Here is a 24,526-nt window from a genome sequence, read left to right as displayed (position 1 = left end):
CGGGGTCACGTCCGGGGCGCGCCGGCCGGAAAGAGGCCCCGCGCGGGGCGCCCGCGGCCGGGCCACGCCCCCTCGGGCCGGCGGCGGGGGCGGAGCCAGCGGAGCCCGGGCCGTCCCGCGCTTCCGCTCGCGGCAGCCGGCTCATTCATATTCATGAGGTGGGCGGGGGAGGGAGGGCGCCGCAGCGCCCCGCCCCCAGGCCGCCGGCCCCGCCCCGGCGGAGGCTCCGGCCCCAGCGGGGCGCCCCCGGCTTCCGCCTTGGGGAGGGAGTTTCCACTTGGTCACGACTCAAAAATGTGTCGCTCCCGCGCCTCCGCCCCCTCACCCCGGTCCTGGGGGGTCTCCTCCCTCGGAAGGCCGGGGGCGGGGCGGGGGGACCGCCCCTCTTCCCTGGGGCGGGTCCCTGGGGAGCCACGGCTGACCCCACCCTCGCTCCGAGTCAGCGCCCCAAGAAGCCCCGCGTTTAAAGCAGAGTAGCTGTGATTTATCGAGCGCTACTTCTGTGCCAGGCACAGACTGCATTCCTCTTCCAGCCCTGCCAGCGGCCCAGCCGGGGGTACAGAGCTGCCCCAGACGCGCAGGGAAGTGGGGCGACTCCCCCCGCCACGCAGCCGACCTGGGCGCCCCGCCCGGGCCTGGCCCGTGGGATCTGGGGGCAGATGCTTGCTCCCCAGTTCACATACAGGATCACTTCTTTTTTATTTTTAAGATTTATTTATTTATACAAGAACCGAGGTTCAGGCCAGAGGCGCGGGAGGGCGAGAGAATTCACCAGAGCCAGAGCGGGGAGCAGAGCAGCAGACTGATGAAACACACTGCTGAGGGGAGCAGCGGGCGGCAGGAGAGGTCTGTGCGTCTTGTGGGACCCTCGCCGGCAGCCGGGGATCGAACCCGTTCTGCAGAGGCTGCAGGCAGCTTCACAGGGCGGCGCCACCAGGGGAGGCCCCTGGGATTACTTCTAAGGTGCTCCTGGGTGCCTGGGCGGGGCGGTTGCGTCTTGCCAGAGGGAAGTAACTTACTGGGGGAAACCACGGTATGAAGGCAAGCCGGGTTGCACAATATGCCCAGCTGTGTGCAAAAATGATTATGAATTTCAAGACGGTGACAGTAGACAATCAGCTAGGCATGAGCCCTTGAAAAGGCCAGTCTGGTACAATCCCACTGGTCACATGTCCATGGAGTCCCCTGCAGGGCTCAGTGGCTCTGGCAAGGGCAGAGAAGCCAGGATGGACATCCCTACCTCTAATGTCACCCCTGCTCTCCCACCGCCCCTCCTCCATACTAGCATCCGGGACCAGGCCTGTTGAACCCCGAAAGCCCAGCACTTCAGGCTTTCTGGGACTGGCGTCCTGGCTGTGAGATGACTCCGATGGGGAGACCATGTCTCAAATCCAAATGGCACAGCCAAGTGACCAGCAGGCCTTGTCTGTGGCTCCTGGACATTTTTAGCCCTGGGCCCTGCAGACAGGTGGCCTGGGTGGTCCGTGCCAGGCCCAGCATGGGTCCCGAAGCCCTTTCTTTTCATTGGATCTGGGTATGAGGAGCAGCCAGGGCCGCTACCCAGAATAAACACCCCATCCATCCTCAGCCCAGCCCTGCAGGCAGAGCAAGCCAGCGCCCAGGAGAGATGCTCACCCTGCTGCCAACTCAAGGTTAACAAGTCATCCTGAGCTGTCTTTCCATCTCCCTGTCTCTCCATCCTGGTGCCTGGGCGCCACACACAATGGGCTGCAGGCTGCATAAATGATGCTAATAACTGCTATTTCTTCTGCCACCAGGTGATGGCAGAAGCCCTATTTATGCCCTCTCCACTGAGCCCCACTGAACCTCACCTAACAGGATTCCCATTTTGCAGATTGGGAAGCTAAGGCTCAGAGCGATCAAGTGGCTAAGGCCAATGGCTGGCATTTGGGGCCATGAAGTCAGGGATGGGGTTGTCGAGCCCAACGTTCCTGCAATCCGGCTCTCCTGGCTCCTAGCATCTCTCCTCTGCCCACAAAGTAGGCCATAAGGCTCACTTTTTTTTTTTTTTTAAGATTGATTTATTTATACAAGCACTGGGTACAGTCAGAAGCACGGGACAGTGAGAGAATTCACCAGAGCCAGAGCAGGGAGCAGAACAGGCAGACTGGCGAAGTACACTGCTGAGGGGAGCAGCGGGCGCAGCAGGAGAGGTTTGTGCACCATGTGGGACCCCCGCCCCGTGGCCGGGGATCGAACCGGCGCTGCAGAGGCTGTGGGCAGCCTCGCAGCCCAGTGCTCAACCACTGTGCCACCGGGGAGGCCCAAGGCTCACTTTTCTATGTTGTCCTGTATTATTTACTCCCAGCACCTCAAATAGATGAAAGGTTCTGGAAAACAGGCACCATGTCCACACCTTCAGGTTTCTGCTGGGCCTAGTCTTGCATGTTAACTGAGGAGCACTTCACTACATGCCTACATGGTCCAGGACACCCTCCTGGTCGGGGGCAGGTGCACGTGTGTGCATGGGTGAGCTGTGCCCCCTCCGGGCATTGCAGGCAAGTGGTCCCAATCGACTGAGAGATCTCCTTGCAGACACAGATGGGGTTGCCTAGCCCAGTGCTCCCAGTAGCCCCTCAATAAATTTTCTTGATTGAACATACATTAAGAGCTTGATAAGAGTCTATTGAGGGCATCCCTGGTGACGCAAGGGGTTAAGCACCACACTATGAAGCAATCCACAGCCTCTGCAGCACGAGTTCGATTCTCCGCCGGCCAGAGGGCAACCCACATGGTGCAGCAGACCTCTCCTGGCTCGCCCACTGCTCCCCTCAGCAGTGTACTTCAGTCAATCTGCCTGTTCTGTTCCCCACTCTGTCCCATCTCACCCCCAACCCCGACACCTCTGGCCTGTACTGCAGCTCTTGTATGCATAAATAAATAAATCAAAAAAAAAAAAAAAAAGACTCTGTTGAATGAATGGGACCTAGGAGATGCTCAATAAATGTTCACTAATGAAGGTTTAGGGGATCAGATTCAGTTCCCCTATATCAGAAATGAACTTAGTTCAAACTGCTAATACTACAGAATACCACAGACCTGGGGGCCCAAACAGGCATTTCTTACAGTTCTGGAGGCTGAGAAGTCCAAGATCGAAGTGCTGGCAGCTTCAGTGCCAGGTGAGGGCTGTCTTCCTTGCTTGCAGACAGCCACCTTCTTGCTGTGTCCTCGCATGGCAGAGAAAGAGAGAATGCTCCACTCCCTCTTCCCTTCTTACAAAGCCCTAATCCTTTTTCTTTTTAAGATTCATTTATTTATGCATACAAGAGCTGGGGTACAGGCCAGAGGTGTGGAGGGTGAGAGGATCCACCAGAGACAGAGTGGGGAACAGAACAGGCAGACTGACTGAAACACACTGCTGAGGGGAGCAGCGGGCGAGACAGGAGAGGTCTACCATGTGGGTTGCTCCCTGGCCGGGGATTGAACTTGTGCTGCAGAGACTGTGGATTGCTTCATAGTGCGGTGCTTAACCCCTTGTGCCACCAGGGAGGCCACAAGGCCCTATCCTAGCCTGAGGACCCCACCTTCTCCCTCTTGATATCATCTAAACCAGGGCTCCAAACACCATTCCATGGGGGTTACTACTACTGCATTGGGGGCACAAATATCTGGCCCATAATAACAACGTTATGCAGCCTTTACTGTCCACAAGGTCCCTTGAAGGACCCTGCAGTTAGTGTTCTATCCTTGGGAGCATTCAGGGGGAAATGGGAAGACCCCACCCCCATGACACATGGGAACAGAGCAGAGGATGTGTGCACAGTAAGGATTTGGAGGGAGGAAATCCAGCAGGATAGCGGGGGGCGGCATCATCCCTCCTCACCCACCTTTCCCTAAAGAAGCCAGGCACCGTGATGCCTGCCTTAGCAGGTGCCACTTCTTAGAAAAGCACAACCTTGGCAGCTCTCATCCCAAGACTTCCCACCTGTGTCCATGCAGGTGCCTTTCTTTTTCTCTGTTTCCTAATAAACCTGTCCTTTTAAAATGTAAAGGGGAAAAAAAGAAAAGCACAACCCCTGGAAAATTCACCCTGAGCCTGACTCCCTCGCCTGCCCATTAATCCTGCACCCCCATCTCCACCCCACCAGATATCTGATGCCTCAGGGAGGTGACAGAAGCTCTGAAATTGGAATGACCCTGCAGTCTGCCTCACACTAGATTCTAAGACCTTGGCCACGTTATTTACCTTCTCTGGGCGTCAGCTTCCCCCTCTGTAAAAGAGGAATAATAACAGAGCCCACCACGCAGGGTGCGTGATTATAATGAAAGCAAAGTGTCCAGAACGGAAAAAGAGCGGGTCTGGCTGAGAACTGGGGCTCTCTGGCCAGGTCCTCCCCACCAAGATGACAGTGTTCGTCCCTCCTCTTGGATTTGCAGGCGCCAAAGGTAGGGGTTTATTTGCAGCTAAGGAGACACCAACTGGGCCTGGGATTGACAGGCTGTGGGTCGGGCTTGACACCCACTAGGCGCCGCCAGCAGCCTTGCAGGTGTCTCCTGTGACCTTCATAACCCTCGCAGAAAGGACAGACTGTTGTGCCCCTTCTCAGTGCGGGAACCCCAAGCCAGAGTCCTCGCTGGGTGCAAAGTGCTTGTCCATGAAAACAGCTCGTGTCGAAAAACAAACCAGGAGAAAAGCCCTCGAGGGTGAAGATTTTTTATGGCCGCGGCGCCCTGGTGGCATCCAGATGGTTGGACTCCCCGGGTCACTTGACTCGCCTCTTGCTGGGCTGTAAGACCCAGGAGGGCAACCCCAGCTGAGTTCCCGCTCACCCTCTGATCTCACCGTTGCGCAGAGCTGGCCTCCTGCAAACACTCGATAAGCATTTGTGCTGCCGGTTAGAAAACCAGCCCGGTGGACCTTTTCTCCACGCACAAGATTCCCGGGTCTAGAGTCCAGCCTGGCGGAGATGGACCTCGTTGGCAGGGCGGCGCTGCGGGGCGCCGGGAGGGGGCGCTCTGCAGCCCTCTGCAGCCCGGGTTTGTCCCCAAGCCCCAGCCGGTCCGTGGGCCCAGGGAGTCGGCCCTTAACAGCCCCCTGCTGGAAGGCACTAGGTCCCGAAGCTGGACTTCCCCTGGGCCCATCTGCCGGCTAATGTTTAACTCGGCCTCACTCCACGGTATCCACTGCAGGGAAACGGGGGTGAGGTAGGGTGGGGGTGGGGTAGGTCACCTCCCCAGATCATCGCCTGCTGGGCCCAGGGGCGCTTCACGCATCACGCACCAGAGCACCTACTCTGTGTTCAACCAGGCAGCGGTTTTGAGCGCCTGTTAGGGGGTCTACTCATGCAATCACCATGCACACCTACTATGTGTGCACTGGCACCAAATACAAGAAACACCTACTGCGCATTCAGACAACAGCACCCAAGGACCTGCTATGCGACCATTTGTGGGCACCTACTCTGTGTTCAACCGTCAAACATGCCCGGAGCGCCCACTATGTGCCCAGCGCGGGCGATGCCGCCTGATCGAGACCCACAGGCTCCAGCCCCCGGCGGCCACGGGGCACCACAGACACCCGCGAAGGCGGGGTGCACCGAGTCGGAGGCTTCCCCTAAGGAGGATGCTTGTCCCGTCCTGACTCCGCGGGGCCCAGCGGCGGGCGGGCGGCAGCAGGAGGGCTGTTTTGGAACCGGGATTGGCCACCGGAGAGCGGAGCGGCGAGATAACTGGGCGGGGGCTCGGGACCGGCCCAAACAAAACACGCAGGAGCGCGAGGCCGGGCTCAGCCCGGGCGGCGGGGGACAACCCGCGGCGCAGGCTCCGCGCGCGTCCCCGCGGGGTGCGCCCCTCCCGGCGGCGCTCCGGCCGCGGGCGCAGGGGGTCCCAGCGCCCCAAGTCCTGGCGTCTCCTCGAGGGAAGCGGAGGCGGAGGGCCCCGCGGGGTCCAGCCGCGGTCGAGGGGGCGGGAGCGGCCAGGCCTGGCCTCGAACCCCGGCTGGCGCTGCCGGGAATCCCGCGCCGGCCTCTGCCCGCGGGGCGCTGCCCGCGCCTTCCCGGAATCGGGCGAGGCGGGGAATCGGGCATCGCTGCCGCCGCCGCCCGGGCGCGGGGCCCGGCCAAGGTGACCGGCGGGCGGGAGGCGAGGGGCCCCCGCCCCGCGGCCGCCGCGACCCCCCCGGGTGCCCGGCCCTCGGGGCTTCTCCTCCGGGCGCGCGCCGCCCCTCCCGGGCTTCCCCGAGGGCGGGACACCCCTCCCGGCCGCCCCGGCCACCTCCCGGCCGCGTCCTGGCGCTGCCCTCCCGGGGCGGGGCCGGGGGAGGGGGACCCGCGGACCCGGCCGCGGCGGCCGCGCGCGGCGCCCCCCCGCCGGTGCCGCCCCCCGCGGCCGCGCCGCGCGCCCCCGCCCCCCGGCCCCCGCGCGGCGCCCCCTCCCCCCGGCGCGCGCCCCGCCTGGCAGCTGGCGCCCCGGGCCTGGGGCCGCGGCGGCGAGAGGGGTTTGCTGGGAGGCGGGGAGCCGCGGGGGAGGGAGGCGGGGGGAGGCGCCCCCCGCGCCCCTCCTCCTCCCTCCGCCGCCGCCGCCGGGCCCTCCTCCCGCCGCCTCCCTCCGCCGCCCGCCCTGCTCGACATCCCCGCACGGCGGCCGCCGCGGCCGCTTCCCCCCGGAGCTGCAGATGTGGCGGAGCGGCCGGGCGCCGGGCGGCCGCGCCAGGGGAGCCCGCGCCCCGTGAGCCCCGCGCCCCGGCCCCCGCCCGCCCGGCCCCGCCCCGCGGCGCCCCCGCAGCCCGACCGCCGAGCCCGCCGCGGAGCCCCCGCCCGCCGCCGAGGTAGGAAGCCGGCGTCGCGCCGCGGGCCGGGCCGGGCCGGGCCGGGCCGGGCCGGGCGGGGGCGCGCGCCGGGCGCGGGGCGCGGGGCCCGGGGGTCGCCCCCGCGCGCGCCTCGCCCCGGGCCATTGTGCGCCCTCGCGGGGCCCCGCGCCCGCGCCCGCCGGCTGCGCGCCTCCCTCGCCGGCCCCGGCCCGGCCCGGCCCGGCGCCGCCTCCCGCCTCCCGCCTCCCGCCTCGTCCGCAGGCCGCGGCCGGCCCGGGCGCAGCAAACTTCGGCGGGGAAGTTGGGCGGCCGCGGCCGGGGCGCGCTGCGGGCCGAGAGGCGGCCCGGGGCCCCGCGCGAAGTTGTCCGGCGCCGCCGGGCCCGCGGCCCCTTCCCTCGGCCGCGCCGGGCTGTTCGGGGACGGGCCCGGGAGGCGTCCCCGCCCTCGTCCGGGAGACGCTCCCCGGCTGCCCCCGGCGAGCCGCGTCCCTTCCTCGCCCGGAGAGGGAGGCGCCCGGGGTCAGGAGCGGGCCGGGGGCGCCGGCGCTGGACCCCGCTGTCGGGGGAGCCGCCGGGCCGGCGCGGCGGGCGGGGAGGGCAGCGGTGCCCGAGCCCGAGGGAGGGTCGGGAGGGGCGGGGGAGGGGGCGAGGCAGGTGCATCCCGAGGGAGGGAGAGGCCGGCCGCTTCCCTCCGGCCCCCCGGGATGGGGCAGGAATCCAGGCTGGCACCTGGAGGCCTTGGCACTCTGCCCTGCCCAGCCGGGTACTCAGGCACAGCGGGGCAGCATGCCGCCTCTCCTCCTGTCCCGGGAGCCCGCCCGGCCTGCTCGCCCCGGCAGGGCGGCCGCAGCAGGGTGGCAGGGAGCTGCCCGGCCCTGTCCTGGGGCCTGGGAAGGGAGCGGGATCCTGGGAGGAGCCCTGGGCCCCCGGCCATCACAGCCCAGGATCTTGGCTCTGAAGGCAGCGCTCGACACCGAGGGGGCCGCTCCGCCAGCCGGGGACCTGGCCCGGCCTGGGCACCGGGGTTCTCGGGCTGGGTCAGGGCCAGCGCCGGAGCTGTGGTCCTTGAGGCGGCCATCCCCAGGGGCCTTCACACCTGGTCCTGGCATCCTGGAGGGGGTGAGGCCTGGCCCTGCGAGGGAAGGCGGCCCAGAGACACTCTGGGCCCCGGGGACCTTCTCAGCCCCAGGCTCAGCTGGGGAAGGGACCTGGCCCCTTGAGCCTGCCCCCCACCCAGCCCCCTCCAGCCCCGCTGGTGCCACAGTGGCACAGCTGTTCAGCCCACCCACACATCCCTCCCCATGACCTCGGGCCTCCCCTGCGCCTCCTCCTCCCCTCTGGGTCCAGGCTGGGCCTCCCAGCTGGCCTGGCCTGCATTGGGGGAGGGGCTGCACCTGGGGGCCCCTCCCTGGACACCCCTTTCCAAGCTCCAACCCGCACCATTTCACCGCCCACCCCAGCTCTGCCGGGCGCTGTCAGCAGCGGCCGGGCCACTGGTTAGGGCGCTGTTCATGGGGGGTGGGGACCCCTTGGAAGCAGCCCTGTTTTTCTTAGCTCTCTCCCCTCCCCCTCCTTTCCGGAGCTGCCATTAGTGCTGACCCTCTGACCCCCCCTGCCTGCCCGCCCTTCCCTGTCTGTGACCTTTGACCTTTGGTGTTAAATCCCTCCAGCTGGGGCTCTTCGGCCCCTGAGTGACCCTGGCACAGGCCTCCTGGGGGGCCTCTCCCTGTTCCTGGCTCTCTGCACAGGGACACCTGCCAGTCCCTCCCTCCCTCCCTGATGGAGAAGGGGTGCCCCAGGAAGCCAGACAGTGAGTCACCCCACTTCCAGGCACCACAGCTTTTGGGGTCAGTGGCTTTGGGGGATTAGCTGGAGCCAGGCCGTAGCCTGGAGCAGCAGTGGGACAAGTCCCTGGCCGGAGCCCGATGTCCAGGGTTCAAGTCTTGGCTGGGCCACCCATTCCCAGGGTCGTGGGCCAGACCCCACCCCTTTTGGGGTCTCAGTTTCCTCAACTGTAAAACCAAGAGGTCAGACAAGGTAAACTTCCAGAGCTCTGGTCCCTGACAGGGCTGGGGGGCGGGGGGTGCTGAGAGGAGGTGAGCCAACTCTTAATTATCCGAGGGTGGAGCCAGTATGAATAAGGATGCCACAGGCAGCCCAAACCTCATTTTAAACAATCGTGAGAGCCCCGGCCCCCCAAAGCTTTTGTTTTGGAAGCCCAGCTGCAGACGGTGGCCCCAGTGCTGTCCTCCTGGGCCCAGGCTCCCCTCCCTGGGAGCTCTGCTCCCCAAGACCTGCAGGCCAGAGCCTCCGGGAGACAAAGCTCTGGCGCCAGCCCCCAGGAGGTGGCGGTGGGGAGGCCTGGACCCCTCAGCCCGGCTTCCACCTCCAGGCCTGGCCTTGGCCCCCGGCGGTGGGCGTGTCTTCTTGCCACCTAATCCCCGGGTCTGATCTGGGGTGGAGGGAAGAATGTGTTTCCCGAGGACACTTCCATCCACCCCACCACTCGGGCAGGGCGGGCGCCTGCAGTTTGGGGCGATCCCAGCCTGCAGGAGGGTGAGGGTGGCGACAGCTGTGGCTGGGGGACCAGATGTTGGGGCTGGGGCCTGCAGCTGAGCTCTTTGGGAGGCTCTTGGGGTGGGGCCTCAGGCACTGGGAGGCTCGCTGGGTGAGGGGCAGACTGGGCTCCTTCACTCTCCTCCAGGGAGGGGTCTGCAGGGCTCCCTGGGAGGGCGTGGGGTGGGCCGGGATTCCAGTGACACCTGGGACTTCCAGACGGCCCCTGGAAGGTACTGGGTGGCCCTCCCTTCACCCCATTAGCACACTTCTCAGAGGCGGGGCCCATCCTGGTTGGTGTGGGCCCCCCTCCTGCCCAGTGGCCTCCCCCTCTGCCCCTGGCTGGTTGAAGGGCCCCTAGGAATGGGCTGAGGCCTCTGAGGGCTCCAGGGGGTGAGGCCCCGGCCTGCCTCCGGCCTCGGGTGCAGAGCGGGGCTCCCATGGGCCTGGGGACACACCTGTCCCCGTGGTTTGTGAGGCGGCCCCGCCCCGGTGCATGAGCATTCCAGTGTGGCCGGGACTCAGCATCTCCCCAAGGACTTCCGCCCACGGGGGTCTCGCGCGGCAGCCTGGGTGGGCCTGCTTGTGCTGCCCGCCCCAGCGTGACCCACCCAGCTTGGGCCCGGGAGGTGGGCTTGGGCGGCTCCCAGCGGCCCTGGGAATGTGCACATCGCCAGCCTCGCAAGAGTCCCCCGTTCACCCCTCTGTGACAGATGGGGAAACTGAGGCCCAAGATGAAAAAGAGCCAGTGGGCTTCTGGGCCCGACTTCCGGGGTCCCTGTGGCTGGGGGGTGGGGGCTGGTTTTCCCAGCCTGCAATGAGAAGGGACCTTGTTCTCGGGGGGAAGCTGTGAGCACGGGGCCCCCGGCCTGCATCCTCTCCCTGGGCCTCTCCATCCTGGGGCCTCTCCGCGGGGAAGGGAGGTGGGCGCCAGGCCTGGCACAGGTCTGCATGGACCGGGCAGGGGAGCTGGGGACTCCCGCACACCCATCCCGGGAAGCCCAGAGCCCCCGTCTCTCCGAGCTCCCTCAGGCGGGCAGCGCAGGGGCCCAGATTCTGGGCAGCTTGGGGCAGGGGAGCCTCGCCTTTCCTTCCCACTTCTAGGCGGGCTGGAGCGTTCTGGTTAAGTGGTGACCGGGCTGGGGGGCTCAGAGATGAGAAGTGATTTGGGGGGCAGGGTTTCCATCTGCTCCAGATGCTGTGGGTGGGGGAGGGGCACCGGGGACTGAGACCCTTCCAGGGCCAGGGCTGGCTGAGACCCCCAGTGCCAGGGCTGCAGGCTGACTGGGGCTTCCTCAGGCCCTTTGTCTCCGCTGCCCAGAGGCCAGGTAGCCCGCTGGACCCGGGAGGCCCGCCCTGCAGCGTGACATGTGTGCACTCCTGCCTGGCAGATGGCCGCCTGTCGAGGGGCCTCAGGCAGCCCCGCTCCCCTCCTCCAGTCATGGCCAAGGGCGGTGGGGAGTCCGCGGAGGCCCCCAGAGACTGCTGGGCAGCTCGGCAGCCCTGGACGCTCCGGGGCTGGGGGGATGCCCCAGTGCGCACAGTGCATCGCTCCTCTGGGAGCCTGGGTGTAAGGAGACTGCTCTGGGGGGCTGGGGAGACTGAGGCTAGGATATGTGAGGGGGTTGGCCTGAGGTCACTAGGGGTCAGGTAGGGACACGGCAGAGCCCAGGGTGTGAGTCCCTGGCTCCTGAACAGCCAGTGGACAGTCCAGCGTGGGAACCCACCGCATCCACTGTGTGGGGGGCGTGATGTGGGGGCAGCTGTGTCCAGAGAAAGCCTCCCTCCCTTCCCACCTTTGTCCACCTGGGTCTGACTGCAAGTCCCAGCGTGTCTCAGCTGTCCCTGGGCCACCCAGAGCCCCCCCAAACCCCATCCCGTTCTTCCAGGCCACCCCCGCTTCATAAGTCTGCCTCCCACCAAGGCCGCGGGCCTCCACTGCCCTGCCTGCTCCAGCCTCCCAGCCCCGTGCCCAGGCTCTGCCTGTCTGCCTCCTCCAGGCGGGGCCCAGTACCCCCTCCGGACCTCCTGATGGCCCTGCGGGCGGGCCAGGCCTGGTGGCGCCCTACCCAGAGGGTGCTTCCTTTGGGGTTGGGAGGCTGCCCTGGTTTCTGGACCTGGACCAGCAGGGGAGGGGCAGTACGGCCAGGAAGAAGGGTGTGCTGGTGGCGCCCAGAGCTCCGCCGGAGCCCCAGCTGGGCCTGGTCTTGCCTGCTGTTCTGGGTGGGCTCTGTGCCAGGGCTGGGGGCAGTGGCAGGAGCTGACACTGGGGAAGTTGGCCCTTCCCGTCCTCCTCAGCCAGGTCTGTGTGCCTGGGCCCCTGGGCAAGGAGGCTCCATGGCAGGGACCACTGTCTCTGTGACCTTGGCCAGCCCCTTCCCTCACACCTAAGCCCCCTGCCCACCGGCCCGCCTGGCATAGCTGGTGGGCACCACGTAGACACGCTCATTCACACAACAAGCAGACATTGGGCGGATAAGGCAGGTGTGAAGGCTGTTAAGGGGTGAGGCTGACCAGCTCCCTTTCTACTCTAGGTCCGCCCCTCCCTTTGAGGACAGGAAGCTGAGGCCAGAGCACTGGCCACATCGAGTCAGGGCGGGCCTGGTGTGTGGCTGTGAGCCCCAGCACTTCCCACCGCTGCCCAGTTCACGCAGGTGGAGGGGTAGGCTCAGGGTGGGTGCCCTGGGCAAGGGGCAGTGGTCTGCTCCATGAGACCTTCTCAGTGCCCCTGGAGGGCACAGGGCTGCCTGGAGCCCCAGAGATTCCTGCTTGCTCTAGGCCTCCCTTCTTGGGAAGAGGCTCTGGCCACAGCTGCAGGGGCGGCCAGGCGTGCCCAGAGCTGGTGATGTTGCAGCATTGGTGCTGCACTTGTGTGTGGGGGGGGTGGGGTGGGGGAAGGCAGGCAAGGGATGCTGCCTCTGCAGCGGGGGACAGCACCCCTCAAAGCCTTCACATCTGTCTTGTCCACTCAGCGTCTGCTTGTTGCACTGGTACAGCTGTGAGAGGCTGAGGCTGGAAAGGGCGAATCTGGGAAGACTTCCTGGAGGAGGGGGAGGAAGGGCATTGCAGCTGGAGGGGGAAATAGAAGAGTGGAAGGTGGTAAAGCAGGAGCTGGCACCCACAGGTGAGCCTCAGACTCCTGGGAGGCAGCGAGTCCTGAGAAAGGAGGTGCTGAAGAGATGTTGGGATAACAGACTCTGGCCTGGGAGACGTCATGCTTCTGTGTACGCTCTCCATGGCTCCCCGGTGCCCTCCTGGTCCTGGCCCCGCCTCCCTCTCTGGACCCCTCCTTTGCTGACTGATAGGCAGGTTCACTGTTGGCTTTGCGGAGGTGGGGGGGGGGGGGAATCCCAGCTTAGCTGCCTAACAGTTCTGTGCCCTTGGCAGGTGACCCAACTGTGCTGAGCCTCGATTGCCCATCTGGAAGGTGGGGACAACAGGGCCATGAGGATGAACCCAGACATTCTCTGTCTCTGGTCCTTGAGTCTCCCTCTGCCCAGCATGCCACGCCACATCCATGTGGCCAACTCGGATCTGCCCCGCCACCCCTGTCTCTCCGCCGACCGAGTTTCCCCCCCCACCGGAGATCTGGACACCCTTGATGCTGGGGTCCTATCTCATCACCCAAGGGCCCTCGGAACCCAGTGGAGGGCCTGGCGTTTGCCTGCATAGGCGAGGGGCTCGGTCAGCGAGGCCGGACGGGAGGGTCAAAGTCCAGAGCCTGGCTCTCCGCCTGGCTCCAGCTGGCAGGCGCTTTCGCAGTGGGCCTGTGCCTGTCCCTGAGCAGCGGGAGGGCGAGCAGGGCAGGACCGGGCCCACAGGACACGGGAGGTGCTCGTGGGGCCCTTGCGCAGTCAGCCCTGGTTTGGGAAGCCTGCGAGCCCTTCCCCGTGGCGCGGGCCTCGTGCTGCTCACCTGCGCAGGCTGACGCCCTGCTCCTGGGCGCTGGTGACCCGCGGGCCCCGGCCCGCGGAGTCTGCTTGCAGGTGTGGCCATCGCCTGTGCCTGTGTGTCAGGGAGTACCGCGGTGTCCGTCCACGTCCTGTGGGCCGCTGGCCAGTGCCTGTGCTGGCCCCAGAGAGCTCTGGCCGAGTGCCCAGCCTGGCTGGCCTACTGGAGGGCCTGCGCCTTGGCCTGGCTGGGTGTGTGTCCCTGTCTGGCTCCCCTGGTGCCGGCCCCTCCCAGAGATTGAGGATTTGGGAGGCCCGAGCCCAGCCCTTCCCTCCCCTCCCAGCCCGGGTGGGCGGGCGGGTGTGGGGGCTGCTTGGCGGGCTCGCCTCTGGCTGAGGCCCAGGTGCAGGCAGTGCTCATAGCCCCGCGAACCACCTCCCCACAAAGCTGGGCAGACAGGAAAATACCAGACATAGTTGTGCAAAGGTGGCTGCAGGCGGGCAGGCAGCAGGGGGTGGGGCCCCCCCCACAGTGGGGGCCCAGAGCCACCGGGCTGAGGGGAGGTCTCTAGCCAGGCCGGCCCGGCAGTGGAATGGGCATGCTCCTGTACGTGTGCGTGCGCCCACCGCAGGCCCATACGTGAGCCGGTGCCACCCTGCTGGCTCTGGGGACAGAAGGGCATCTCCTGGGAAGCCAGGGCTGGCGAGGGGGTGGGGAGCCAACCAGCATGCCTTCCAGCTACTGCTCTGTCTGAACGATCCAGGTGACCTTGGCAGGCCCAACTTACTGCGAGGGGCTCCCTAGCCCGGGGCCGGGAGCAAGAATCCCCCGGGTTCCAGCTGCTGGCACTGCCTGTGTGACAGGCGCCAGGCCAGATTCTCCCTGCGGGATCCCTGAGTCCCACACTGCCCTGTGCCTACATTATGGGGGGGAACCAAGGCTCAGAGTGGGTGACAAGAGCCCATCAGAAGCCCCGCTGCCAGGGCCAGGGGCACAGCCGACTGGCTCTGTAAACATGGACTGCTGGAAGCACCTGGCACGCGCCTGCTCAGGCACTACCCCAGGGTCCAGCGCAGAGAGCTCAGCCCTGCTGGAGCCCTGGCACTCCTACCTGTGTGGCTCTGACTCCCAGGGGTCCTGACAGGCCCCCGGTGCTGGCTGAGCACCCATCTCGGGTGGGTGAGGAGGGTGACTGAACCTCTCCCTCTTCCGGAAAGTGCTGCCGCCTCGGCCCCTCTCCTGGGACCTGCTGGCCAGGCTGGCCAGGCCCTTCCCTGAGCCCTGGGAGGCCGCCGCTTACCTCCCACCCCTCTCACCCCTATTGCTCCCCCAGGGCTGCTGCTCCTCCCTGGGGTACCCTGAGCCTTGCTGGTCCTCCCAGCATGCTTTCTGTGATGATTTGGGGCTGGTAGGAGTCTGGGGTCAGTGGTGGTCCCTCCACAGGACATCAGACTGAAGCTCTTGGGGGTCATGAGCTTGTAAGTTACATGCTAGGCTAAAGCTCAGGAACCCCCAGTTGAGGGTGAGACTGTAATATCTGTGGGGACAGCGGGAGGGCCTGTCCTCACAGCGCCACACGCCTTCAGCACGGTGGTCGGCACCTCCTGTGCACGCAGCCTGGCCGGTGCTGAGCGCCCGTACCAACGGGAAGCGCTAAGTCCCCACTGGCCGAGCCTCGTTGCAGTGCTTTCTCCCCAACACCCGGTGGGCACGGATGTCTCGCCGCTGTCGTCCTCCCATTTTAGAGATGAGGATGGCCAGGCCCCGCGTGGAGGCGACGTCCCCTAGGTCACATGGCAGGGCGTGGCACAGCCAAGCCGGAGACCCAGGTGACCCCTCCATGGACCCTGCTGTGCTGCCCAGTCAGGAAGGGGCCCAAGGGGAGGTGGCCAGGCCCTGCCCCGCAGCCCCCGCCCGCCGCCTGGGCAGCTGAGGGTGGAGCTCTCGCCCCAGCCAGAGCCTCATGGTTCCCAGGAATGCGGGGCTGCGGCCGCTTGCTTTGGCGGGGATCTGCCCTGGCTCTCCAGGCCTCCCGGCGGGCCCGGCTACTGGCCAGCTGCTGCCGAGCTCAGCGCCACGGCGGGAAGGGGGTGTCAGATCTCCCTTGCTGGCCCCTCCGCACCCATGGGCGCCAGACAGCTTCATTCTGGACTCACCTGGGCTTGAAACCCAGCTCTGCCGCGCCTGGCTGTGCCCGCCCCCTCCCTGCGGCTCATGTGGGAGGCAGCCCTGCCTTGCCCCGAGGTGCCGCCAGGCTGGCGTGGGTGCTGTCCACGGCTGGCGTGGGTGCAGTTGTGAGAGTCAGTGTGGTTTCCGGCACTGCCACCTCTTGCGCGCCCATCTACTGTGACACCAGCCTGCTGACAGCAATGGCCAGGCAGCACCCCTGGGGGTACCCAGGACCGGGGCGGGCTGGCCCAGGAGAGCCCAGGAGTGGTTTTTGCTTCTTTCCTACCAGGAAAGCCACGTGACTTTTGAGGGGTGCGTCTTGGCCCTGTCCCCAGGTCTAGGCCAAATGGGCCACAGCTGACCAAGGGGCAGTCTCCGGACTGTGCTGGCAGCCGCGGGCCCTCACCGGCCCATGCGGCTGTGCGGCGGGCAGGGCCTGCCCCATCTTACAGTGGACCCTGTCCTCCCCGTCCAGGAGACCCTGGGAGCTTCTCACCCACCTCCCCCTCCACAGGCCCCCTCGCGCCCAGGACCACGGCGGCGCTGCGCCGAGCAGGGGAGGGGGTTACCAGGGCAGCCCTTCCTGTTAGCCCGATGGCCCTTGAGCCTCAGTTTCCCCGTCTGCAGGGCAGAGAAAAGGGCTGCGGCTAACCAGGAGGGGTCAGGGAATTCCCGGCCGCGTGGCGCGCGGCGGCGGCCTGGGGGGCACTGCTGGCCTCTGTGCCGAGCCTTCCGGCCGCCACGGGCCCGGGCCGGCGCCTCTCCGGGGCCTCGGTTTCTCCGAGCGGCCCGAGCCTCCGCGCGGGCTCCGCCCCCGGGGTGGGCGGGGCGGCCAGGTAGGCCGGGGCGCCGGGCGGGGCGCGGGGGGCGGGTGCGGCCGGCCGGGGGGCGCTGCAGCTGGGGCGGTCGGCGCGGCGGCGGCGGGCGCACAATAGCGGCCATTGTGTGCGCTCGGCCGCGGGGGCGGGGGCCGGTCCCCGAGGGCCAGCGCGGCCCACCCGGCGGGTGACCCCCGCCCCGGGGGGGGCCGGGCGGGTTCCCGCTCCCGCCCCCGCCGCCCCGGTGGTCCCCGCGCCCCGCCCGGGCCGCGCTTCCTCCGCGCCCTCGGCTCTAATTAGTTCCTTTCGCCGCCGAGCCCGACCCCCGGGCGCACGCACTGGGGGGCGCCCCGCCTGGCGGCCGCCTGCACCCCCGGGCGGGCGGGGCGCTGCTGGCGCCGCCCGGAGCCGGCGGGGAGCTGAGCCCGGTCCGCGCGGACGGAGGCGGCCGAGGGACCCGCCGCGCCCCCGGCCGCCCCCGGAGGAGGGTCCCCGGCCGCCCGCGGGGCTCCTCAGGGGAGGGCTCCCGAGAGGCCGGCGCCAGCCCCGGGGTCCGGGCTGCCGCGCCCCCGCCGGGACCCCCAGGGCCGGGCTCGCCCGCGCCGCGGGGACAAAGGCAGAGCCGGGCCCAGAGCGGCCGCGGGTGGGGCGCGAGGGCGCGCGAGGTTGGCCAAGGTCAGCGCAGGAGGGGGGCCACGGGCGGCGTCCCCTGGGGTGGGGCCGCCCCCGGGGGGACCTTCGGGGGGGCCTGCCTGGGGTCCGGGCTGCCGGGAGCTGTGGGCTCTCGGGCGGCGGCTCCTTCCTCCTTTCCCGGGGCGGGGGAGGCGGGGCGGGCTGAGCCTGGCTCCATCGGAATGACCCCCGCCTCGCCGGGTCCGGGCAGAACCCGGGGACAGGAAGGGGGGCCCCTGGGGACGGGTCTGCTGGCGGGGTGGTGATGGAGCCCCGCCTTCCACCTTGGGCCGCCCGCCGCGCTCTGGGGGAGGCTCCCCGGCCGCCCCTCCCTGCTCAGCAGTGTGCAGAGCAAGGTGACCCCGCGCCTCCTGGCGCCCCTCTCGCCTGGGCGCCGAGTGGGGCAGGTGCCCAGGGGTGCCGCCTGGGTAGCATCACCAGTGAGATTTGGTGTCAGCTTGAGCCACAGTTCCCCAACCATCCTGCCTGCATGCCCTCCCCGGGAGGTGGGTGTCCGGCGGAGGCTCGGGGAGGCCTGTGGCCCGGGTCCAGCCGAAGGTCCACGCCACCAGCCCTTCCTGGCTCCTGAATTCTTAATCAGCATAAATATTTACTTCCTTCCCCCCTCCAGGCTCCCAGCACAGAGCAGCTTCTGGGAGGTTGGACGGGGCCTGTGTCTAAAAATAAACAGGTGGAGGGACAGCAGACACAGACAGACAGACTGAACTGGGGGCGGGGGTCAGGCGGAGGGCAGCTCCCTGCCCAGCCACAGGAAGTGTGGAAGGGCCAGATCCATCCATCTCTGTCACCCGCTACCTGCCCACCTGGGCCTGGGGTTCCTACAGGACAGCGTGGGGGTCTGCCCGAGCCCCCAGCAACCACTGGCCATGCCTGGCCTGCGGGGCAAAGCCAAGCAGATTTCTCCGGACCAAGTTTAGTAGGGACAAGCCCTCCAAGGGGGCAAGAAGGCACCCCTGGTGCCTGAGGACTCCACTACTGGTAGCTGTGCAGGTGGGGTTCTGGGCAGTGTCCGCAGAGGGAAGGATCCCCCCAACGCCTGCCCCTGAGGGCTTTGGGGGGGACTCATGGACCTGGGGTCTGAACAGGGGAAGACCGCCTAAGGAAGCTGAGTGGGCATGGTGTCCTGCCCTCCCTGCCCCGCCTTGCCCCAAGGGGGCCTGGCAAGTGCACCCCCAGAGACACACCCACGGGACCCGGCAGTCTTCTACCTGCTGCAGGTACAGGCTGCTCTGCTAAATCTCGAAACCCCAGATTCTGCAAGCGGTGGAGGAATTGTCTTCTTTACCAGATAGATTTTCCGGGTGTGATCCTCTAAATTAACAAAGGTGAGGAAACACGTGACTGTCCCCACCCCACCCAGGCAAGGTTGCTTCTCTAAAAAGGTTTTGGGTTTGGAAGGAAGACTTGAATTGTTCTTGGGTCCTTGACATGCAAAGAATATGACCGCCCCGAGAAGTCCTAAGAAAATGGAGGACAGTGCAGCCCGCGAACTTACAGTAAAGGGATGTTGCCACCAGTAAGAAGCTGAACACATGGACGCATTCTGCTCGCCCCGGGCTGCGCGGCCCTCTTCCCTCAGCCCTGCAGCTGCCAGCTGGGCCTCGGTCCCCAGCGCCCCCTCGTGGTGGCCCAGAGCCCTCAGCCTCCAGTGCCCTTGGTGCCTTTCCTTGCCACCTCCCTGTCTGTACCCCCAGCCCGTGGGGCTGGGTCCCTCAGAGGGACCACTGCTGCCATAGGGGCTGCCAGTCAGTAGCGGGGCCAGCTCATGGTCCCCTGGGGGGACGCTGATGGCCCGAGCAGGCCTGCACCCAGGCACAACTTACCTCTCGACCTTTGGGGGTGGGTGGCTCAGTTGCAGGGCCTTGATCTGGTCGCCCTGCGGCTTCCCACAGGCCTGTGCGGCTCTGGCGTTCAGCTTGGTGGGGGAGTGGGCACTGCGAGCGCGAGAGACTGGTAGGGTGGACACGGAAGCTACGAGCAGGTGGTTCTCTTCGTGGCACCTGCCCGCCAGGGCCCCCCCGAGGGTCTCCCCCGCTAGGGAGGAGACCACCTTGGCAAGATGCCCCCTGCTGCCCTGGGCTCCTCTGGGCTGCAGTGCGCGCAGCCCAAGCCACAGTGCAGCGCCTGTCCTCCCCAGGTCCCTGCTTGAATTCCAGCTTGGGAGCCCTCGCTGCCTGCTGCCGCCTCCCGCCGCACCCCTCACCATGCACTCCCTGGACGAGCCGCTCGACCTGAAGCTGAGCATCACCAAGCTCCGGGCGGCGAGAGAACAGCGGGAGCGGACGCTGAGTGCTGCGCGGCACCGCTCGCTGCACAGGGAGCTGGGCCTGGTGGACGACAGCCCCACCCCCGGTTCCCCGGGCTCCCCGCCCGCAGGTAGGCAGCCCGGGTCTCCGAGCCGCTCGTCCCGCCCTGGCAGTTCATCTTTGGAGGTGGCGCTATCTGCGGAAGAGGGAACCAGCCCGCCCTGCTCCCGGCAGCAGCCAGGCCTCGAATCAAGGCTCCTGGGAGGGCTTGGCGCAGTGGGCACCGGCGCGCGGCAGCGTCACCAGCAGCGACTGAAGCCAGAGGCCTGGCTCCTGGGCTTTCGGGCTGGGGACCCGCCCAGCCTCTCTGAGGGTGCGGGGCTCAGGCCTTGTGCTCTCTTGGGTTTGTCTGGAAAACCCAATCCCCACAGCCGAGCAGGAGGCTCTGGACGAAGCCCAGCCCCCGCTCATTGTCCAGAAGGGAGTGCTGGGGCCGGTGGGGCCGGGGGCCTGGGCTTCCCGTGTGCCAGCGCGCCACCTGCGAGGCGGGGCTCCCACTTGCTGCCTCGATGGGCGGCCCAGCTCCGCCCCTGGCCCCGGTGGCTTGGGCGTATGGCCAGGTTCTGCTTCCAGGGTCACCGTGGGAAACAGAGGTGGGAGGATCCCCTCTACTCCCCTGATTCGTGCCTCTCCCTTAGGCTTCCTGCTGAACCCCAAGTTCCCCGAGAAGGTAGAGGGACGCTTTTCGGCCGCCCCGCTGGTAGACCTCAGCTTGTCACCGCCGTCTGGGCTGGATTCCCCCAACGGCAGCAACTCGCTCTCCCCTGAGCGCCAGGGCAGCGGGGACCTGCCTGCGGTGCCCACCGCCCCGGTAAGGAGTGGGTGCGGCATCTGGAGAGAGGAGGTGCACTGGTCCCCTGGGACAGCAGGTCCCTGGTTCTGCCAGGGGGCTCCTTCCTGCTCTCCAGCTTCTGGGCCTCAGCGCCCCCACTTCCCTCTGTCTCCGGGTGCTTTCTCCCTGTCGAACACACGGGTCGCGGGCTGTAGCCCCCCAGTCCAGTCTGCCCTCCGTGTAGCAGCTCCGTCGGCGAAGGCCCCGCTCCCCAGTTAGGTCAGGTGTGCAGGCCCGGCGCGGGGCTGGGGCTGGTCTTGTGGGGACACGGCTCGGGCCCCCGCAGAAGCCGACAGAGTGTCTGGCCTGGACACTTACCCCTCTGGCCCCCTCTGCCTCCAGGACTTCCAGCCGCTGCGCTATCTGGACGGTGTCCCCAGCTCCTTCCAGTTCTTCCTGCCCTTCAGCTCCGGGGGGGCTCTGCACCTGCCTGCTTCCTCCTTCCTCACCGCCCCCAAGGACAAGTGCCTCTCGCCAGAGCTGCCCCTCCCTAAGCAGCTGGTGTGTCGCTGGGCCAAGGTGAGTGGGGACCAGGCAGAGGGCCAGGGGCTGGGGGGGCGCGGCTCCATGGGGGCTTTAAACGCTGCCTGGCCCCCCAGTGTAACCAGCTCTTTGAGCTCCTGCAAGACCTGGTGGACCACGTCAACGACTACCACGTCAAGCCCGAGAAGGACGCCGGCTACTGCTGTCACTGGGAGGGCTGTGCCCGCCACGGCCGAGGCTTCAACGCCAGGTGAGGGCCGCCGGGTGACCCCCACCGGAGGGTCCAGGGTGGGGGCCGCCGGTGGGGATGCACCTGTGGGGGGCCGGGGCAGGGGCCGCCGGGTGAGGGTGCACCTGTGGGGGCCAGGGTGGGGGGCGCTGGGTGCAGCCACTGAGCCGGCCCGCCCCCCGGAGCAGGTACAAGATGCTCATCCACATCCGCACGCACACCAACGAGAAGCCGCACCGCTGCCCCACCTGCAGCAAGAGCTTCTCCCGCCTGGAGAACCTGAAGATCCACAACCGCTCGCACACAGGTGAGGGCCGGCGGGCACCAGGCGGGAGGCGGGACCCTGGGGACGCTTGCTGGGGGCAGCCTCTCCTGAGGGCAGCCCCTCCATGCCCACTACCGGCGTGGCCCTGGGAACCGCGGGTCGGCGTGGCCGGGCGCTGCCAGCTCCGTGACCGCGGGCGGCGCTGTCCTGCCTGCTCCTCGCTGCAGGCCACACGCCTCCCTTGAAGTTTCTGCTCGTGTTACAAAAAGCACAGGGAAGAGGTGACGTGAGTGGTGGCGGTGCATTTTCTGGAACCCATTACAGCCAAAACGTTCCTTCAGTATTACAAAGTAAATTCAAGACGACACTGAAATTCTCCACAGTCCTCGGCCTGCAGGACCTCGCGTCTCCCAGGCTCGCGGCCCGTCTCAGCCGGGCAGCCGGCGCCCGGGCCCAGGGAGGCCTTGGCCAACTGGGAGCTATTTTGCTGAGTGAGGGCCAAGGGGCGTCCACGGGGTGCTCAGTGCAGGACACCCCTAAGGGGCCGTTATAGGGAGCACCTCTAGGTTCATTTTCTGCCAGTTGTGGGCGCTGTCGTGCGAGACTTGCAGTGGGGCTGGGGTGACAGTGGGCGGCCATCCCCACGCGCCCCGTGGGGTCAGATCTCGTGCCAGCCCGTGCTCTCGGGGCCCTTTGTGGAGGGAGAGGCGGGGGGCGGGTGCTGGGAGGGGAGAGCCTCACCGAGCCTGGCCTGCAGGTGAGAAGCCCTACGTGTGCCCCTACGAGGGCTGCAGCAAGCGCTACTCCAACTCCAGCGACCGCTTCAAGCACACGCGCACCCACTACGTGGACAAGCCCTACTACTGCAAGATGCCCGGCTGCCACAAGCGCTACACGGACCCCAGCTCGCTGCGCAAGCACATCAAGGCGCACGGCCACTTTGTGTCCCACGAGCAGCAGGAGCTCCTGCAGCTGCGCCCGCCCCCCAAGCCACCCCTGCCTGCGCCGGACGGCAGCCCCTACGTCAGCGGGGCCCAGATCATCATCCCCAACCCCGCTGCCCTCTTCGGAGGCCCGGGCCTGCCCGGCCTGCCCCTGCCCCTGCCCCCTGGCCCCCTCGATCTCAGTGCCCTGGCCTGCGGCAACGGGGCGGGTGGCGGGGCTGCGGGGGGCCTGGGACCCGGGCTGCCGGGGCCCGTGCTGCCCCTCAACCTGGCCAAGAACCCACTGCTGCCCTCGCCCTTTGGGGCTGGTGGACTGGGCCTGCCTGTGGTCTCCCTCCTCGCTGGTTCCGCTGGCGGCAAGGCCGAGGGGGAGAAGCGCGGGGCGGCGCCAGCCAGGGCCCTGGGCATAGAGGGCCGCAAGACACCCCTCGAGAGGACTGAGAGCGCTCGCTCCCGGCCAAGCCCCGACGGACTCCCCCTGCTGCCGGGCACCGTGCTGGACCTGTCCACGGGGGTCAACTCAGCGGCTAGCAGCCCGGAGGCACTGGCCCCCGGCTGGGTGGTCATCCCACCGGGTTCCGTGCTGCTCAAACCGGCAGTGGTGAACTGAGCCCCGGGTGGACCGCTGCCCGCACCAGCTGCAGCTCCCGGCCGCCCCGACGACCAGAAACTCCTCTGCGAAATAGCAATAATGCCCTCCTGCCCCGGGCCTGGCTGGCCGCGTCCCCAGGGCCCCCCGCCCCAGACGAACCGGGCAGCAAGGATGGTGCTAGGTCACTGCTGGCATCCCCGGCTCCCAGGGAGGAACTGGACCTGCCGGCAGGGAGAGCCACGCTCTTGGGTGCTGAGGCCTCGCCCTGGCCCTCCCGGCTGCAGCCCCACGCCCTCCGCGTCTCCCGTCCAGCAGGGTGTCCAGCGGGGTGCGCTCCCTCCCCGCCCGGCCCACCTGCCGCCCACACCCCAGCAGTGCGGCGGGTGGGGTGGTGCCTGCCCCCCTGCTGGCTCGGGGACCTCTACCCCCTCCACGTAGTGAGCTGTGATAAGGAGCCCCCAGATCAAGCCCCCCCCTCAGCCCTGCCTCGCCTCACTGGCCTCTGCTCTGGGGGCTCTTTGAACCCCTTTCCCTCTGGCCCGCCCGCCTCAGGGAGAGCAAGACAGACGCAGGCCCCAGCACAGCCACAGGAAGAAGCCGCCCACCCCGACAAGGCGCCTCCGCTCCGGGAGGCCCGCTCCCCCGGCTGCTCGCCCCGACCCCGCACTCCAAGGCTGACCCTCCGCGGGGCCGGAGCCACCCCCCAGTGGGGGACAGCTGACCACCTCTGCCCGCCCGCCACCTTCTGGGGAGACCTGCAGGAGGAAGGCTGGGGACAACTCCAGGCTGGGGTGCAGATCCCAGCCTGGGGCCCAGGTCCCACCTGGCAGGTAGGGGAGGGCTCCAGGCTGGTCCCGGGCTTGGGGGCACCAAAGTGGCCAAGGATGGCCAAGGGCCTGCCTCCTGCTGGGACAACAGCTGGGCGAGGAAGCCGGCTTGGGCGAGAGTCCTCGTGAGCCGGCCCCAGCGGTGTCCCTCCAGGTGTCCCCCTTTACGCCTGCCCTGCCTGTGCCAGGTGCCCATGGCCCTCATCCCCACCCCAGGGGCACACACTCCCCTCCCCAGCAGCCTGGCCTGACCACTGGGCCTGGGGGAGCCTCTGGGCCGCAGAAGGTCCTCGGCAGCCAGCGCCTTCAGGACTCCCCTGCTGTTCCCAGCAGCACTGCTGACCCCGCCCTTCCCCGGACTGCCCTTCTGTCCCAGAGGGGTCACCCTGGCTCCCCCACTCCGGGCCCGGCTGTGCTGGCTCTGCCCCTCCAAGGGGCTGTAAGCAAAGCAGGAGGGAGCTGGCCTCTTTTCCAGCCTCCCCCCAGGTTCCAGGTACCCCCCCATGCAGGGCCACAGGCCTTAGGTCCAGTGGGGGGACGAAGGTTTGCGCCCCAAGCCTAGGGAGCAGAGGACGGCCCTGGGCCACGGCAGCCCAGCACTTGCGTGGGCCGCAGGGCTCGGGGGCGACATTGTGGTGTGGTCGTGGGTGTGTGTTGCACAGGCCAGGATATCAGTATTGTGACGGACTCTAAGTGCCTTTCTATGTAGCTTGTTTTCCTCCTCTTGGCTCCATTGCTGTTAGCATAGAGTTTAAAAAAAGAGATAAGCTAATGACTATAACAAATATTCCTCCGTGTGAGAGGAAGTTTATAAAGAAACAATAAAAGTGAGTTGGAAAGACGGCTCTGTCTCAGGAGCTCAGCTGTGGGCCCCCAGTGGGGGGCGACCTGCGACTGCTGGGTCTGGCTGGGGGGGGTCACGCCCCTAGAGGGACCACCACCGCCTGGGCCGGGTCAGGCCTCCAGAGGCCCTGGTGCTGGGGAGCCGGCGAGCCAGGGCCGAGTCAGAAGCCTCCGACCACGTCCCAGGTTGGGCCCTGTCCTGCCACCACCTGCTGTGACGTTGGTGAGCGGCTGGGCCAAGGCCAGCTGCTCGGCCTGGCTCCACAGAAGCCTCCGACCACACCCCTGAACAGGGCCCAGAAGGCTAGA

The 24,526-nt window shown here is 67.3% G+C and overlaps 1 protein-coding gene across 6 annotated transcripts; it reads left to right on the top strand.

Moving 5' to 3' along the window:
• Positions 1-6,760: 6,760 nt before the first annotated feature.
• Positions 6,761-24,222, top strand: GLIS2 (GLIS family zinc finger 2). Of its 6 annotated transcripts, none has more exons than XM_037507690.2 (7): positions 6,761-6,787; positions 19,034-19,272; positions 19,841-20,013; positions 20,377-20,553; positions 20,634-20,767; positions 20,935-21,053; positions 21,769-24,222. In XM_037507690.2, the coding sequence occupies exons 2-7, from the start codon at positions 19,101-19,103 to the stop codon at positions 22,563-22,565; spliced, it is 1,572 nt and encodes a 523-aa protein (XP_037363587.1). In that variant the 5' UTR covers positions 6,761-6,787; positions 19,034-19,100; the 3' UTR covers positions 22,566-24,222. The 6 variants fall into 6 exon arrangements, with proteins under 6 accessions (XP_037363587.1, XP_037363589.1, XP_037363586.1 ...); XM_037507692.2 differs by lacking the exon at positions 6,761-6,787 and adding an exon at positions 17,067-18,221; XM_037507689.2 differs by lacking the exon at positions 6,761-6,787 and adding an exon at positions 17,067-18,412.
• The last annotated feature ends 304 nt before the right edge of the window (positions 24,223-24,526 follow it).

This window comes from Talpa occidentalis, unplaced genomic scaffold (genome assembly GCF_014898055.3).
Source record: "Talpa occidentalis isolate TD23 unplaced genomic scaffold, MPIMG_talOcc4v2.1 talOcc4.12, whole genome shotgun sequence".
Taxonomy (NCBI): Eukaryota; Metazoa; Chordata; class Mammalia; order Eulipotyphla; family Talpidae; genus Talpa; species Talpa occidentalis.
The sequence above is the reverse complement of the archived record's forward strand: the minus strand, read 5'-3'. Positions and strand labels throughout refer to the sequence as shown.

Coding starts and splice junctions, on each gene's coding strand:
- GLIS2 (XM_037507688.2), top strand. CDS start 18,684: ATGGCCCGAGCAGGCCTGCACCCAGGCACAACTTACCTCTCGACCTTT. Junction 20,554..20,633: donor TGGTGTGTCGCTGGGCCAAG/GTGAGTGGGGAC, acceptor CTGGCCCCCCAG/TGTAACCAGCTCTTTGAGCT. Junction 21,054..21,768: donor CCACAACCGCTCGCACACAG/GTGAGGGCCGGC, acceptor CCTGGCCTGCAG/GTGAGAAGCCCTACGTGTGC.